Source organism: Eucalyptus grandis, chromosome 4, assembly GCF_016545825.1.
Source record: "Eucalyptus grandis isolate ANBG69807.140 chromosome 4, ASM1654582v1, whole genome shotgun sequence".
Taxonomy (NCBI): Eukaryota; Viridiplantae; Streptophyta; class Magnoliopsida; order Myrtales; family Myrtaceae; genus Eucalyptus; species Eucalyptus grandis.
In genome coordinates this window covers 4,994,795-5,013,129 of record NC_052615.1, presented here as the reverse complement: position 1 = coordinate 5,013,129, position 18,335 = coordinate 4,994,795, and the positions used below count along the sequence as shown (strand labels likewise).

General features: G+C 38.4%; 1 protein-coding gene and 1 pseudogene across 1 annotated transcript in view; both read left to right on the top strand.

The window, feature by feature from the left end:
- Window positions 1-148: 148 nt before the first annotated feature.
- LOC104442514 lies at window positions 149-17,491 on the top strand (annotated as a pseudogene).
- A 577-nt stretch (window positions 17,492-18,068) lies between these two features.
- LOC120292459 (ABC transporter C family member 2-like) overlaps window positions 18,069-18,335 on the top strand; it is a 7,182-nt gene continuing 6,915 nt past the window's right edge. The window contains 1 exon segment of the mRNA XM_039310646.1: window positions 18,069-18,173. Within this exon segment, the coding sequence (XP_039166580.1) occupies window positions 18,069-18,173 (105 nt within the window).

Below are 18,335 nucleotides of genomic sequence, written 5' to 3'. Positions count from 1 at the left end.
AATGAGACTTCTGAGTGAATATATTTCAATTCTGACTGAGGCAGTTGTGATGGACTCTTGCCGTTGTAGGAAAGGATTTATTTTCATTGGAAAGCAAAGAAGAAATTACTTGATGAACTATAAGCATATACCTTACTTGATCAACTAAATGGGTTTCAAGCCATTGGATTGGTATTGCCGGCCGGAGGAGAATGGGATTTGGGCAAGGACTGTGGACAGCACTTTCGGTGCGTACACACCTGGTGCCATTGATTCCTTGGTCATTTCCATAACCCATTTGGTTCTTCTGGGCCTCTGCTGCTACCGAATTTTGTTGATCAAGAGGACTTCGAAAGTCCCAAGATACTGTTTGAGATCGAAATGCTACAACTATATGTTGGGATTGCTTTCTTTTTACTGTGCCGCCGTGCCTCTGCTGAGGTTGGTGATGGGCTTTTCGGTTTTCAATCTGGATGGTCAGACTAGCCTCCTTCCATATGAGGTAGGAATCTTACGGTATCTGAGAACCTAGCTTCAATTCAAGTAATATTTCTTTGTTTGATGAACAATCTTGATACGGTTGTTATTTTATTTAACTTGTGACCATGCACATCAACAGAGTTTAATATTGTAAGACCTATTAACAAGCTTACATTTGGTAGCTAGTTGCCCAACCTTTACATATAAGAAGGCATTAGATTGAAATTGTTCACTAGCACATTGACTCTCCTTTCTTTTATCTGTTTCTACTGCTTTCTTTTTGAAGAAGCTTGGCACCAGTAAATCCTCATGGGACTGCAGCATTCCTTGCCGCTGCTACATTCTGTGTGATGTTGAAATTAGTCTTTTAATTTAAGTGATAAACTAAATGGAAACATCCTTATTTGCACGTGAGTTTTTCCAACTTCTGTTGATCCCAAGTTCAACCCTCTGAGGAAGCAAATCGGCATCCGCTTATGGTTAAATTTTAAATTCCACATCTGCATGTCTGCTGCTGCTAATACCACAAATTTCGATGCCATTTGCCAACTTATGTCTGACCATAATAGGTTGCAATCTGTGTCATGCTGTAAGTCTTCAGAACACCAACCTGTAACAACCTCAAATGATGCTGTTTAACATTGACGAGCAAACTACGAGTCTGATTTGCCTTGTAATAACACCTTCCTTTCTCTTCGGCAGATGGTTTCGCTAACCATAGAGACTCTTGTGTGGTGCTGCATGTTAGTTATGATTGGCCAGGAAATGCATGTCTACATCCAGGAGTTCAGGTGGTACGTGCGGTTTGGACTCATTTATGTTCTAGTGGGGGAAGCTGTGATGCTTAATCTCATCCTCTCGATGAGAGACCACTATCAGCATCATAGGTTAGTTTTTATCCATCAGCAGACATTTAGCATTACTGTTCATACTTCAGAATATGTGCAACTCATGTTCTGCTATACATACACTTGAATGCAAGTAGAGAACTACAGTGATGTTATTGAATGCTCTCTCTCTCTCTCTCTCTCTCTCTCTCTCTCTCTCTCCCCCCAAGCTATGCAGTTTGATGATAATAGTAAAAAGAATTAACTTTTCTACTGTTGAAATAGTCTAGAGCACGCAATTTTTCACCTTGGTGGCCACACTGCTTTACTAAATATTATGTAATTGCTAAATCGTCTCAAAGGGATTTGCAAGATTTTCCCATTCATGTCTTGCAATATATTTAGATTGCTTCCTTAAACTGGTGCATGTGACTAGTAGTACTATTTCATATTTGATAGCTTTCATACTGTAAAGCATGTCTCTGTCGAGTGGTCATAGTTAAGGTGACACTCTGATCTCCCTTTGGAAATGGGAAACTAATTTTGATTGGTCAAAGATGATAGGCTATTGTAGGTTTAATTGCCTGACTCTATAGCCTATTGTAGGTTTAATTGCCTTACTCTATCAACTGCTAGAATTGAAAATCTTCCTTGGGGACTTAAGAAACCTTTTGTGACCAGGTTTTTCTGTTATATTGCATCAAATTGTTTGAGTTTAAGATCCAATTTCATGTTCCAGGGATGACCAATATCTCTCTTCTTTTGCTCCTGCAGGTCTGCACTTTATCTTTATATCAGCACGGTCTTTTGCCAGGTTACTTCTCTTTCAATGAACTCTTTCTCCTGTCTCATCTGTTTATCACTTCCTAGCTTTTTGACCAAACAGCTTCTGCTGGGATTAATCAATTAACAGATTTGGTATGAAGATTGGCAATTATTGAGATTTCTTTTTGTCAATGGTCACTATTGTTGGTAAAAGAGAGAACAGAATTTTATTAGATTAAAAGAAGTATTTATAGGCTTAGGGTTAAGCTTTGTACAATTAGACAAATAACTCCAACTTGCTAACACTATAGAATAATAGTTTATAAACCCGACACTCCCCCTTCAAGTTGGGGCATACATATCAAAAAGGCTTAACTTGTGGCAAATGCTTGAAACTCATCCACGTCGAAAAGGCTTGGTGAAAATGTCTGCTAGCTGCTCCTCAGAATCGTGTGTGCACCAACCGTATATCACCACAATTCACCTTTTCCCAAACAAAATGACAATCCACTTGTATATGCTTTGTTCGCTCATGGAACACTGGATTACTAGCAATGTGAATTGCAGACTTATTATGACAATGAAGAGTAGACGATTCAGTCATAGGCAGTCCAATCTTAGCCAACAATGTATGAACCCATTGAAGTTCACTTGTAACATTAGCCATAGCATGATACTCAGCCTCAATATTAGATCGAAAAACAACAGATTGTTTCTTACTTTTCATGACACAAGATTACCACCAAGAAAGACACAATATCTAGAAGTAGACCGACGATCCATAGGGCAACTGGCCCAATCTGCATCGGAATATGTTGTCACCTCCAAAGACTTAAGATCAGAATAACCAGCTAAATGAAGATGACTCCGATTATGGAACACAAGTCCTTGACCCGGAGCTCCCTTCAAATAGTGAACAATCTAAAGGACGGCTTGCTATTGAGTAGTACAGGGAGAGTTCACGAATTGACTCACTATACTAACAACAAAGTAAATATCTAGATGGGAAATAGTGAGATAATTTACCTTGCCTATTGACCGACGATACTTCTCTGGACCCTGAAGAAGCTCTCCATGTTCATTATCTAGCCTCACCCTAGGGTTCATAGGTGGCTCACTTGGCCTAGCATCATGCAAGCCCACCTCCTTAGGAAGGTCAAGAGTATACTTTCGTTGAGAGAAGCGATACTGCCAACAGTATAGGCAACCTCTATGCTAAGAAAATATCGAAGACGACCCAAGTCTTTAGTGTTAAACTCCTTCTGTAGAAAGTGCTTGAGCTGATGTATACCTTCAACATCATTTCCAGTAATAATACTAATAATAATATCATTAACATAAACAAGAAGAATAACACACCCCTTTGAAGATAACATACTAAACACGGAGTGATCCACACTGCATCGATGCATGCCAAAAGTAATAATTGCATCACTAAAGCGGCCAAACCAAGCACGAAGGGATTGCTTAAGTCCTAGTAAAAGAGAGAATAGAATTTCATTAAGATTAAAAGAAGTATTGATAGGCTTAGGTTTAAGTCTTGTACAATTACATAAATAAACACAACTTGCTAACGCTACAGAATAATAGGTTATAAACCTGACAGTCACCTTGATCTAAATAATCCTGACTAAATCTTCTTATTTTCTGTGGTTCTTTCGATGTAGGTTCTATTTGGGATTCTTCTTTTAGTCTACGTTCCGACCCTGGACCCTTATCCAGGGTACACAATGATCCAATCCGATCCTCTGGATAGTGTTGAATATGAGGCTCTTCCGGGAGAGGAGCAAGTTTGTCCTGAAAGACATGTCAACATATTTTCCAGTGAGTGATATGCAAACTCCATTTTTTTCTAGCCAACTATACGACTTGGTTTCCATTAGACTAGGCCAGTTCAGCTGGTCTTATGCATTCACATGTCAAAGAACTCTCTGTCATTTTTCATTAAGAACTGACAATGAACTAATAATTTGACATTGCAGATTCTGTCTGCTTAACAAGTCCAATTTGCTGGTGTTTTGCTTGCTTTCTGATAATGGCATTTGTCGGTTCCCTATTTGAGCTTATCTCTTCTCCCTGAGGCAAAATATAATTGCTTTTCTTGAAAATAAAAGTGAAATGAGACCTTTCTTTGGGAGACTAGTGAAAATAAAACCTATTTTTTTAGTGTTTTATTGATTAGTGGCATTTGGTTCTATTGTTAATGACAATATCTCTCTCTCTCTCTCTCTCTCTCACAGGGATATACTTTGGGTGGATGACTCCACTTATGCAGCTAGGCTACAAAAGACCAATTACCGAAAAGGATGTTTGGAGGTTAGACTCTTGGGATCAGACTGAGACGCTGATTAAAAGGTTTGATTTCTTTAGCAGTATTCCCACTTTTTGTGTATCCAGATATAATTCTAAAGCATCGCAATTATATCTTATTTTGCAGATTCCAGAAATGCTGGGCCAAAGAGTCTCAAAGGCCCAAACCGCGGCTTTTAAGAGCTTTGAACAACAGCCTAGGGGGAAGGTAGTCTCATTTCCTATTCTTCATTCCAATTTTAATTTAATAGTGCACTAACATTTTTACAGTGTTATTCTTCTGTAAGCTAACTCATTGTTTGACTGTTCCCCTTCTCATTTCATTTCTTTGCTTTGCTTCTTCAGGTTTTGGTTGGGAGGCTTCTTTAAGGTATCATACTTACCCTTCATGGTCTAATTTAATGCCAGACTTATCAAATAATGTTCAGATTTCTCACATGCGTTCAATGGGTGCTCAATCATATGTTGTAACTCCTTTCCCAGTAGAATGATGATGGCCAAATTATGCATGCCCCTTACATAATAACTTCTGTTGAGCATAACAATAAAAGCTGATGAATCTGAAAGAAAAAAAAAGAAGCAATATCTAAAGGACTGAAGTCTCCAAAGCTTTGTCTTGTGATTGAGCTTGAAGAATCGCTATAACAACAATCCTTCACGAGCATACCGTTTGCTTCAATGTGCAATGCTCATTTGAAGCTTAGTGACTCCTTCTTTCATGAATAACTACAGATTGGGGCTGATCTTTCCCAGTTTGCAGGGCCCACATTGCTGAACAACCTCCTTCAAGTAAGTTGTTGCATGTGTGAGTCTCTCTCTTAGTTGAATGTGTAGGCATCAATTTTTAAATCAATGCTGGACTCTGATTTTAAGATTTTGATGAAATCCCAGAATTGTGAGTTTTTATCTCTTAGAAATATGTGCTTCGTTATGGAAAATTGTTTCCACAGAACCTTGCTCCTCAAATGATTAGAACAATGTTCAACAGACAATCTTTTGGATGACAAACTTGAAGGGCTATTCATAGGGGGCAGACCCCGGCAGAGAGTTAACATGGTTTTCTTAGGGTACAATGTCATCTTCTCATAATTATTTCAGTGTGCTCCCTGTGTTGTCGTGACAGAGAAGCTGCTCCAATATACAAAGGACAACAAATGAATTACAATGGCATAATGACTATAGGGACAGCGATTGATTCAATAAGAATCTTATCTGTTCTTTTTTCTGGGTATATTATCTTGAAGTCTCAATTGCCTCGCCTTTCATGGCGAAAAATATTCTGCACATAGAATGACCCTTTATTTTATTATATCATTCAGCATCATGGTGTATTCAATTAGATGCAGGTTACATTTCCTGGAATGGATTTTTTTTTTTACCCCTGATGTATCTTTCTTTGCAACATGCAGTCAATGCAAAGAGGGGACCCCGTATGGATTGGTTACATCTATTCCTTTTTTATTCTTGTTGGATTGGTATGACCCTTTCTTTATTTTGTGCTGAGGTTTGGATTTATGATAGGAGACAGATTCCTTTCCTTCTAGTTTGCGCACTGTTAAGTTTTTTTTTTTTTTTTTTTTTTTTTTGGTGAAAGTAAGAATTATATTGAACTTTAACCAAACTATACAAAAGACGATCACGGCACCAAAACTTACACTCAAAATGACAAGGAGTCATAGCAAGTGGAAGGGTGCCGGGACGGAAAAGGACTGCCAAGACAGTGGCAAAACCAGCCAACCGGCAACACACACTAATACAGCAAGGAACAGCCAAAACAGTGGAGTACAAGCAAAACAAATAAATATTGTGCAGTATGTTAAGTTTTTATAGTGCAGTATGTCAAATAAATATTGTTATGACATTTGCAAATGGTAAATCAGTTTATTGCATAAGCATGTATAGTTTGCATCACTTATATTTGTCAATGCCTCTTGCTTTTGAATCTTATTCCATAATCACGTCCTTTCACCCATAAGATATGTCGAAATTTCTGTTTCTAGATATTTTATTGACTTCTGATTGGACTTTGTTCAGTTGTTCGGTGTGCTTTGCGAAGCCCAGTACCTTCAGAATTCATTTCGGACGGGATTTAGGCTGAGGTCAACTTTGGTAAAACCTCTATCAGATGTGTGCAAATCCTCAGTATCAGATATTTTGTCTAGGTCGTTCTTCGTCATTTATCATATTAGAGCAATTAAATAGCTTATTCAACCTTATTGGTAGGTGGCGGCCATTTTCCAAAAATCCTTAAGACTCACTCACGTGGGACGCAAGAAGTTCCAATCTGGAAAGATAACAAACATGATAACAACAGATGTTAACACAATTCAGGTGAGATTCTCAACTCAGATGTGAGCATGACATTGGTACCATAATTCTCTTATTGCTGCAACATGATTTAGTTAAGTCAATGGTGACATCTTCCTTCATTCATCGTATGCAAAAGCAAATTTTTTGAACTACATCTGATGCGATACCTACCATTGTTCAGCAAATATGCCAACAACTGCACAACTTATGGTCGGCACCATTTCGTATTGTCATTGCCATGGTTCTTCTGTACCAGCAATTAGGTGTTGCATCATTGCTTGGAACTCTCATGCTTGTCCTCCTGATCCCATTGCAAGTAAGCTTGTGCTCTCTTTCCCTTGAGAGTTTGTCCTCTCTATAACATTTGTAATACCCATCTCTTCCATGATTACTGTAACCACATAGCAAGCTAAGTTAAAGCATATACATGATAGAATTTGTGCTGACTTGGAGGTCCCACTTCTCCTTTAATTTTAATGAAGGGCATTCTGATCTAGGTTCTAAGTAGAGATTGTTTATCCTCTGAAACTCCTGTGTAGTATCAGTTGTATCAGGAGGAGTATAGCCGAAACAGCAACATCATGTAGGTGGGCCACTCTGTGCTACAACGCATGCTCTAGGAAAGCCTAATCTGGTTGCTTGAGATATGAATGCAATTACTTCTTACTGCCATTATGACCAATGAAAAATGGTCTAACAAGTACAGAGTTCCTAGTAATCTCTGCCTACTCTGCTTATTGATTGTCAACAAATTTCCAGACTCTCAATCTCTACGTTATTCAACATGTAATTAGCTGCAAGAGGTTTTCTGCACGACATCATCGCTCTCAACTCATAGATTATCATTTATATCATGATTAATCCCCTTCTTTCAATCGTCTTACATGTTCTTGTCCTTTTCATTGTGAATTAGATTGTCATAATCAGAAAAACACGAAAACTGGCCAAGGAAGGACTGCAGCGGACTGACAAGAGAGTCAGCCTCATGAATGAAATTTTGGCAGCAATGGACACTGTGAAGTATGTTGAACAAGCAGGAAGCCCGGCATACATTCTATGGCTACATTAATTTTATAATGACTCAAATAAATTGGAAAATTTTGCAGATGTTATGCATGGGAAAAGAGTTTTCAAGATAAAGTTCAAGAAATACGAAATGATGAACTTTCATGGTTCCGTAGAGCACAACTACTATCTGCGGTATGGACTCTTTTAAAATTAAGACCATCTTACACCTTCTGATCGTCAAATTCATCTGCATTGACAGTTAAAAAATTGTTGCTTTCCCCATTTTCCATATCTGTGTCAGGATAAATGTATATGTATGCATGCACGCATGCACATCCACACCCCCACATGCACATGTTTGCATCACAGAGAGAGAGAGAGAGAGAGAGAGAGAGAGAGATTAAAGAATCTCAGTAGCAGGATATTGCTTTTGTCTAAAAATAATTGTGAATACACTATTTATGGAACGACCTGTCTTGGCTTTCGGTCGACAGTAAACTTATCATGCAGACTGAAAGCAGTTGAAATACTTTCACAGGAACTTGTGTGTAAGCAATTAAAGTTCTCTATTTCTTTTCATACATCATGAGTATAAGTTAGTGTAAAATCAAGAAATGTGATTGATTTACTTTGTCAAATTATCCATCTGGTCTTGGACTCTGTTCACTGTTTTGTGTATGCTGAGTAGACAGAGACTTATACTAGCTGTTTTTGAATAAGTAGATTCATTACCAAAAAGTGCGCGGAAACTAGTCTCCATTTGTTTCTCAAGTAGCAGTAGACAAATAAATTAGGACCCTATTCATCAGGCAGGTGAAAGAGCTAAAGGACAAGACAATTTCTCCTTCCATAATGCTGGATGGTTTTTACTTGTCTGAGAGTTTAATTTTGGTGGCAGTTCAACAACTTCGTAATGAACAGCATGCCCGTCATGGTAACGGTTGTCTCATTTGGGACATTCACTTTGCGTGGTGGGGATTTGACACCAGCGAGGGCATTTACATCACTTTCTCTTTTTGCGGTGCTACGGTTTCCAATAAACATGCTCCCTAGCTTGATGTCTCAGGTTCTTCCATTTCATCCTTCCCTCATTTTTGTATCTCTATCATTCAAATAGAACAGTCTACTAATCTATCCCATTGTCAACATCACCATGTGCGGTTATTATGTGGATAGTGGATCTATCATATTGTTTTGCTTTTAATTGTGTACCTTGGATATGTTCTTTGTGATACCCTCACTCGGTTTAAGTATTAAATCATCTTGCTTTAGCGAAGAGGAAAATGATTGACAAAATCAAACTGCTAGAAAAAAAGAAAAAAAAGAAAAAACGAATATCAGATGTGAACTGCATCAGATTTTCTTACTTATGTGTTTGATTATTTGAGTTAAACAATAAAGTGTGCGAAAAGTGGACAATCATTTTCCACATACTACATTTTTGTTTAAGTTAAACTATTTGTCTAGTTGTTTTTTTTTTTTTTTTTTTGGTAAGGTAAGTAATATTAAGGGGAAGGTCAAAAAGTACAGACAAACGGCTTCAAAAAACTGTCACTCAAGATGAACAGGCTCATGATGAGTGAGAGGAAGCCGAAAAAAGGCCAATCGGCCAACAGCACCAAAACAAGACAACTATTTGTCTAGTTGTTGAAATAGCAAAAATGATAGAAATTTAATTAGTCGAAGGTTTTTCCTGTTATATCAAAGTGATGTTGTAATAATTAAATTTGTAACTTTATCTTGTCATTAAGCTGCTTCTACAATATTTGGAATGTGAGAGTTGAAGTTTCTGCTTTGTCCTTATTATCATTTTTTACCCTTGCTTTTCTCAAAACTGATGCATATGCTCCATATTATAGCCAGCAACTTATTTTAACAGTGCATGCAAACATTTTTTAAGTTTCCATTCTTACCTTTGTTTCCCAGGTTGTTGTTGCGCATGTTTCCCTGCAACGTTTGGAGGAACTATACTTAACAGAAGAGAGAGTTTTAGTTCCAAATCCACCGATTGAGACAGGACAGCCAGCTATTTCAATCAAGGGTGGGCAATTCTCATGGGACTCAAAGGTAAAATAACCATATGCCTCAATTTGTCTGGCAAAATCACTTAGCTTTTCCCTTTACAATGTGAATAAACTGTTGACTATAGTATGTATGAATTATCTAGGTTTTAGGGACCGTAACACCATCGGCAATGCATTTATAAGCAATAATTATCACTGCTGTGATATGAAGGATGAGGGCATTTTAAAAAACTTTTATGAAGCCAAAATTGATGCCACAATCAATATTTGAAGCACACCTTCATCGAGCAATTAAACCATTTACTAAAGTGAATTGTGCTCTCACAGCTTCTAAAAGGTGACCAATGCAGGGGAACCTGTGTTAATTTCTTATTGTAATTTTTTGGGGTAAATTCATCTTGCTAAATGTCCGCGGAGCCAAATAAAACTCAAAACTCAGAGAACATAATTTCTCTGGGTGAATACATCTCTTTTGCCTTCATTTTGAAGGTTCAAATTAATGTAACTATGTCATTCTAACTGATATTCAATGATTCAGGATAACTAAATGGTCATTTGTGGTGGTTCCCAGTCTTTTTGTTGCAATGTCTTATTTCAAGTGGAGGCTAAATTTTAAGCTAACTTCAGGCAGAAAAGCCCACATTGTCGAACATCAATCTGGACGTACCAGTTGGCAGCTTAGTTGCTATTGTTGGTGGTACTGGAGAAGGAAAGACATCTCTCATATCCGCAATGCTTGGGGAACTCCCTCCTATCTCTGATGCATGGGTTGCCTTACGAGGAACTGTTGCTTATGTTCCTCAAGTGTCATGGATTTTTAATGCCACCGTAAGTTGCACAGTGCTGGTTTTGTTTTTCTAGCAATGTTGTGCGCCTTATCATCATTTTATCTCTTGCCCTAATCTCCTAGTGTGTGATATCAGGTGCGTGATAACATATTATTTGGATCCGAATTTGAAGCAGAAAGGTATTGGAAGGCAGTCAACATTACTGAACTGGAGCTTGATCTCGATTTGCTTCCAGTTAAGTGGGACTCAGTTCTTTGCAAGATTCTCTTATTAACGCGGGATGTGATGCGTTAATCATCTGTTTCATTTATTCTTCAGGGTCATGATCTTACTGAGATTGGCGAAAGAGGGGTGAATATAAGCGGAGGGCAAAAGCAGAGGGTTTCCATGGCCAGGGCTGTTTACTCGAATTCAGATGTTTACGTATTCGATGACCCCTTTAGTGCTCTGGATGCTCATGTTGGTCGACAGGTATAAAATTCATGACACAGAATATTAGTCGCTTCAGATTACCAAAGATGTAGTAATTGATGTTGTATGGCTTCAACAATTACTCGTATACTAGAAAAGCTTTTTATGCGAAGCACAGTCAAATGCTTCATAGAATAATTGAAGCGACATCTTGTAATTTCGATACTCATAAGCACCATCTACAGTTAAACAAGGATAAGATTGTTGATCCTATGGTCCTTCTTAAGATAAGTTGCTGCAACCAATCATGGGGTAGATGAAGCAAAATTCTGCTAATGTCAATACTCATAAGCAGTTTATGATTTGGGACTTCTTGACTTTAATTTGGGTATATCTGTTATTGTCTTTGTTTCACCAGTTTCTTTTTTCTATTTTTAATAATATGGGGTATTATAACCTTTGCCTCGACTAAACTACATGTCTGAAGTGAGCTTTACTTTAATATTCATAGATCTTCTGTTCAGTAGCATTTCTTTTATGAATTTTCAGAAATGAGGCCAGTTCAGATATTAGCTTGTACTAACCTGCAGACGCCTACAGGTGTTCAACAGCTGTATCAAGGAAGAGCTGCGAGAAAAGACCAGGGTTCTTGTCACCAATCAGCTACATTTTCTTCCTCAAGTGGATCGAATCATTTTGGTTCATGAAGGAATGGTCAAGGAGGAGGGGACTTTTGAGGAGCTCTCTAGAAGTGGGGTGCTGTTCCAGAAACTTATGGAGAATGCAGGAAAAATGGAGGAACAAAGAGAAGAGAATGAGGAGGGGGAAAAGAAAAATGTAGAGGAGAAAACATCCAAACCATCAGCTGACAGCATTGTTAATGAATTGCCAAAAGATCAAGGTCATGGGAAGAAAGGTAAAGGAGGGAAGTCAGTACTTATTAAGCAAGAGGAAAGGGAAACAGGCGTCGTGAGTTGGAAAGTCCTGAACAGGTACTAAAATGCATGATATGAAGCTTCATCTTCTAACACTTGCTGTATAGACAGGTTATTTACGAAAAAAGGCTTAAAAATAAATGAGAAATTCATGACCTAAAATTTTTCTTGAATTCGACAACGGAAATAGGGTTCAAATAAGCAAATTAAATTATCTCAAACATACATATGACGTCTTGAACAAGAAGTTCAGGAAGGTCCACGTAGCACCTAAGGCTGTAGGGGGGCAATATTGATTTAGTGTAAGCACAACATTCCTTTCTCAGCTTCACTTGACATCACAAGGCCTGTTGTTGTTCCTTGTAGCCGTGAAAACCACACACACTCCTTCCTCCTTTTGTAATAAAACCTTTCAAAATAAAAGCTTCCTTTTTATCAATTCTTCCTTTGCCATTGTAGTCCTTTTATTATTCACACATAACAACCAATTTCCAACAAGGCCTCTATGTACCTTTTCCTGTGATGCTTTGGTTTCGTCCACATGATAACTATTTTTCATGCTTACGACTGAATGCTTACACACCAATGGTCCATGCTTGTGCTAATTCCTTTTAATTGAAACCCCAAACAGTGTTTTATTTCCAGAAATGCTTTTTTGCCTCTAGTTTTATGAGGACTCATAAATTTGGACCATATTAATAGGATTACATGGCACTAATGCTACTTATGCGTGACATGCATATGAACTGATGTTCTTTTTTGCTATATCAATTTTAAGGTACAAAGAGGCACTGGGAGGCCTATGGGTGGCGGCAGTACTCTTTATATGCTATATTTCAAATGAAATTCTTCGAATCTCAAATAGCACATGGTTGAGTTTTTTGACAGATCAAAGCACCTCGGAGAACTACAGACCAGGATTCTTCATATTGATCTACGCACTCCTGTCCTTTGGACAGGTACCTCAAAATTCAGTTATATCTCCAAATTAGTTTCTCCAAGTTTACAAACTTCTAAGAAGTTTGTGCCCGAATAATTTCTCTCTTGATTATTGATGAAGTGGGAAAGCCACATTACCTCTCAGTCCTTGTGTTTTATTACAACTTTTTGTTTATAGTGCAGAAATAATGATGTAAATTTGAAGAAAATCCAAGTTACCATACCACGAAACAGACTATTTGCTAGCTTCGCTATATTTCTGTTTCAGAGTCTTTGGTTGATGTGGGTATATGTCAACTGAAGGATACGTCTTTCTAGCAACTTCCATGACGACTCCCATGTTTCTGTGAATCAGGTGACCGTGACACTGATTAATGCTTATTGGGTGATTATTTCAAGTCTTCGCGCAGCAAAAAGATTGCATGATTCTATGCTCCACTCTATATTAAGGGCTCCAATGCTTTTCTTTCACACCAACCCAATTGGAAGAGTAATCAACAGGTTTGCCAAGGATTTAGGCAGCATAGATCGCAATGTCGCGCAACTTGTAAATTTTTTTATGATCCAAGTCTGGCAGCTACTTTCGACTTTTGTGCTTATAGGAATTCTGAGCACAATCTCTCTTTGGGCCATAATGCCACTATTGATTTTGTTTTATGCAGCCTATCTGTATTACCAGGTGAGCGCAATTTTGCCCAGGCCTCAATGTTTTCTCATACAGAGTGATATGTTCTATGCTACTTACTGCAAAGATTGCAAGCCTCTTTCCACTAAGTGGGGTTGGCTAGTTTTTACTGAACAAGCTGACGATTTCATGTTCTATTTGCCTTTTCTTGTTAAGCTTGTGTCACCACACACCATCATTTAAATGTTTCATAGAGGAAATTTTGAGACACGATTTCCAAAATCCTTCTACAATCGTGAAAGAGTGACTAAGAGCACCAGGGGCTCGGACCTAAAATTTCTTATTGGGGTACACTCAAAAGTGAAGTCAGCTAGTGGAGCCCATTATCCTAGCCATCTTTTTGTCATTTTTTTTTTTTTTTGGCAGAGGGGGCGGTAATCATCAAGGTTAACAGTACATCCTTTTAACTCATCCATAGCATTACATCACTTGTTCCAACGCATGTTTTCTCCTCTACCTGTAGCCGATTTATTTGGAAGTTTGGATATAATTGTCTTTCTAAATGTTTGCCTTGTGGATGTTAACAGAATACATCTCGAGAAGTGAAACGGTTGGATTCAATCACCAGATCTCCAATTTATGCGCAATTCGGAGAAGCCATGAACGGCTTGTCAACAATACGTGCATATAACGCATATGATAGGTTGGCCAACATAAACGCCAAGGCCATGGACGATAACATCAGATTCACCCTTGTCAATATAGGTTCCAACCGTTGACTCAATGTAAGGTTGGGGACTCTTGGAGGAATAATGATCTGGCTGACCACGACATTTGCGATCATGCAGACCGGAACAGCGGAAAACAGAGCAGCATTTGCGTCAACCATGGGTCTCCTCCTCAGCTACACTCTGAATGTAACGAACAATCTGAACGCTGTTCTGAGACAAGCAAGTAATGCTGAGAATAGTCTAAATGCCGTAGAACGTGTGGGGGTGTACATAGAATTGCCTTCTGAGGCTCCGGCTATAATAGAGGGAAACCGCCCCCCTCCAGGCTGGCCTTCATCAGGATCCATTGAATTCGAAGATGTGGTCCTTCGTTACAGACCTGAACTTTCTCCTGTTTTGCATGGATTGTCCTTTTCAGTAGCGCCCTGTGAGAAACTGGGAATAGTCGGAAGAACTGGTGCCGGAAAATCTAGCATGATAAATGCTTTGTTCCGAATTGTTGAGCTGGAAAAAGGAAGAATCTTGATAGATGGGTGCAACAATTCCAAGATAGGACTAGAAGATTTGAGGAAAGTCCTTAGCATTATACCGCAGTCACCGGTTCTCTTCTCAGGTAGGCACTATGAAATTCTTCATCTCCTGAAAATGTTTATTAAAATCACTTCTCTCTTTCCAACCACATTTCCATCAACGTCTCTCATATTCCATAGGAAAATCTGCTAACGAAGTTCATGCTTTACTGTGTTCTCACTGGTTGTTGTTGCTATGTCCTCAAACCAATTTATAGTTGAGTCTCTCTCACTTATTATGTCCAATATTGGAGGTCCAGAGCTATTTACTCCTTGGTGCATTGGTTCACAAGAGCTACTTACAATCCATGCGATCCAACTCCTTACCCAGCTACTCTTAGACGGTTGCTTTCTTGTTGATATGAACAATCTGCTGACAAACCTAATCAGTTCAAATGTCTCAATTCACTGTCCTACTTTGGTTTGATTCCAAGGAACATTCTGCATAAGAAATGAACAACTTTCTCTTCATGTGCTGTCTGATATTTCATGTGACAAAGGCTACAATACGAATCATAATTGCGTACACTGAATTCCATTACTGTGAAATGAGAAGCTTCTACAAAATACCAAAAAAGACCTTCACACTCCATTTTTCGTGGAGAATAAGTATCATCTCAAATAGTTTCTTTCTTTTCAATTTTGTGTAGGAACTGTGAGATTCAATCTCGACCCTTTCAATGAACATAATGACGCTGACCTCTGGGAGGCTCTGGAGAGAGCACATTTGAAGGATGTCATCAGGAGGAACTCTTCCTGTCTGGATGCTGAGGTAAGTTTGTAATAAAGTTACTAGACGTAAAATATTAATGAAAGGATCATAGCTATTCCTCTTAGATTCGGGTTTATTTTGATGACATTATCAGTATTTACCTGACCATTCACTACGTTATGAAAATAATTTAAGTTACGAAAATTGTCTTGTGAAGGACAAGGATTGGTAGACATCGTCCAAAACATGAAAGTGTTGAGATGCTGATGATGACTATTGACTAGGTTAAAGCCCTTTGGCAGAGAAAGGAGAGAAATTGAGTTGAATTAACGCAAGGCAAGTGACATGAATTAGTATACAGCAAAAAAGTTTGACATGCATATGCAGTGCATTCAGCGAAGCACTGTCTAGGGGGACAAAGAATTAAATGTATAATATCATCTCATAATTTGTCCTTTACTTTTAGACGCACAAATTATGTAGTTAAAATGATATGTAGACAAGATTGGTCAGAGACAATGGCAATAATCTTCTATGCATCATTATAAATGTTTTTGCTCAAATGCTTTGCTTGCACTACGGTTAGCTCATCTCACCGGAGAAATCCCAAAATAGAAACTAATTTTATATTACCTGCAGATTTAAATGTATAATATCCCTCTCCTGAACTAACTTATAGACCACAAGGCATAGGAACAGAGCCGTCATTCTGGGCAGGACTGGGTGAGTGGGCAAAGTGGTAGACATTGGAATTGTTTTACCAGCAAAAAAAACTGAAGGGTCCCTTGTATAGCAGTTTCTACATATGTGAGATGTTATAGTATCTGAAGTCTTTAGTAAGTTGATATATCAACTTTTATATAAGTTTAGAATCGTCCATATCCAAGAAGCTGTTTAATGCTCCGGCATTATTCTATTGGCTTTAAGATAAATCCATTGGTTCTTTCTTGTTAGTTAAAAAGGCAAAGTTAAAGATCTCTGTTGATATTGATGTTGGCTGTGTCCTGTCAAGGTTTCTGAGGGTGGAGAGAACTTCAGTGTCGGACAGAGGCAAATGCTGTGTCTTGCTCGAGCATTACTAAGAAGATCAAAGATTCTTGTTCTCGATGAAGCGACTGCAGCTGTTGATGTTAGAACTGATGTTCTCATCCAGAAAACCATCCGTGAAGAATTCAACTACTGCACCATGCTCATTATCGCTCACAGAGTTAACACCATCATTGACACCAACCGAATTCTTGTGCTCGATGCTGGCCAAGTATGTTGTGACATTGCTACTCATCATATCGTACTAGCAAGAAATGCACATTTACGTTTTGTCATCATGAATATGTAGAAGTGAAACCCGCTCTTACCTCGGAAGTATGATTGTTATGCGCTTCAAAATTTTGAAAAAGTGAGAAGTGAAATTGACCATCTTATTAGATCCAACAAAAAGGGACCACGTCCCCCAACAAACTATTCATGCATTTCTGTTTTGTGGCGTTTCTACTTTGTTATTTAAGTATTGACTGTTTTGTTGCATTTCTACTTTGTTATTTAAGTACTGACTGGGATGCTTTCAACTTACACTTCAGGTAGCAGAACATGATACTCCAGAGAATCTGCTGTCAAATGAAGTGAGCGCATTCTCTAACATGGTCCAAAGCACCAGTTCTGCCAATGCACAGTATCTACGCGGCTTACTCCTCCAAAACAAACATAACAGGTTACAGATGGAAGTGAAACACTTAGACAGCAAGAAAGGACAATCGACCTCTTCCTACTGAGCTGCCACTGCCAATTTCACTCTACCGGTCAGCCTCAATTCCAACAATGCCTTCCAGATTTTAAATATCAAGGACTAGACAACAATGGGTACACCATCCTCCAGAAAACGAGAGACACAGTTATAACCCTTCAGGGTGTCTTGGAAGGGAAGCACAATGAAGATATAGAAAATGCCTTATACCACTGTCAAATGCCTGCCGATAGCTGGTGGTCTGCTCTCTCCAAGATATTCCAAGGTTCTATATTTCAATTAGGTTCTATACTTGCTTAAGGTCGTTGCGCAAGATCGAGTACTAGGACTTTCAAAACATAAGGTTGTTCCTGCAGATAGACAGGTGGGATTGCGAAACTACTAAAGAAGATGCGATGAAGATCATATTCATATGTATCTTCTGTATATTCTCATGTATCCTTAATTGCATTTTAATGCGTCGTTGCGCAAGATCGAGTACTAGGACTTTCAAAACATAAGGTTGTTCCTGCAGATAGACAGGTGGGATTGCGAAACTACTAAAGAAGATGCGATGAAGATCATATTCATATGTATCTTCTGTATATTCTCATGTATCCTTAATTGCATTTTAATGCGTACATTTCATTTGATTAGTCATCCTTCGGGCAGGTCTAGGTTTGATGAGCAGACTGCTTGACAGCGATACGAATGACTAGAGCATGAATTCAGAGACAACTCAACATCTATGAACCGAAAATTTTACACCTGAAGGTGAAAAACAGAGATGTTGCCTACCAGTAGATAGTAAGCTTCAATCTGTACACACGTAATTCCGTCAATGTGTTATGTATATTTCCTCAGACTGAGCTAAGGTTAAATCTTCTACCTAGTTTGGTGATGGTCAATATTAGCGTGTGAAAGTGCACGAAGTCATGAAGCGGGCGATAATTCTTCTTGATGTTTGCTTATTAGTTTTAGAGCCAGCAAAAACGATAATTTACCCTATCCAATTGAACTATGAGAATCCAGGATCAAGGGTTAGCTGACCTCACCAAATGGAAGTACTTTAACTTAGCATTCTGTGGCAACTTGTCTAAGTATTTTTATAATGAGTGAATCTTCTTGTTAGTCTAAGTCTTATATAGCTTTCATGTGCAGCTTGAATTTCGTTAGAATTTGTAATGTGATAGATAATGAGT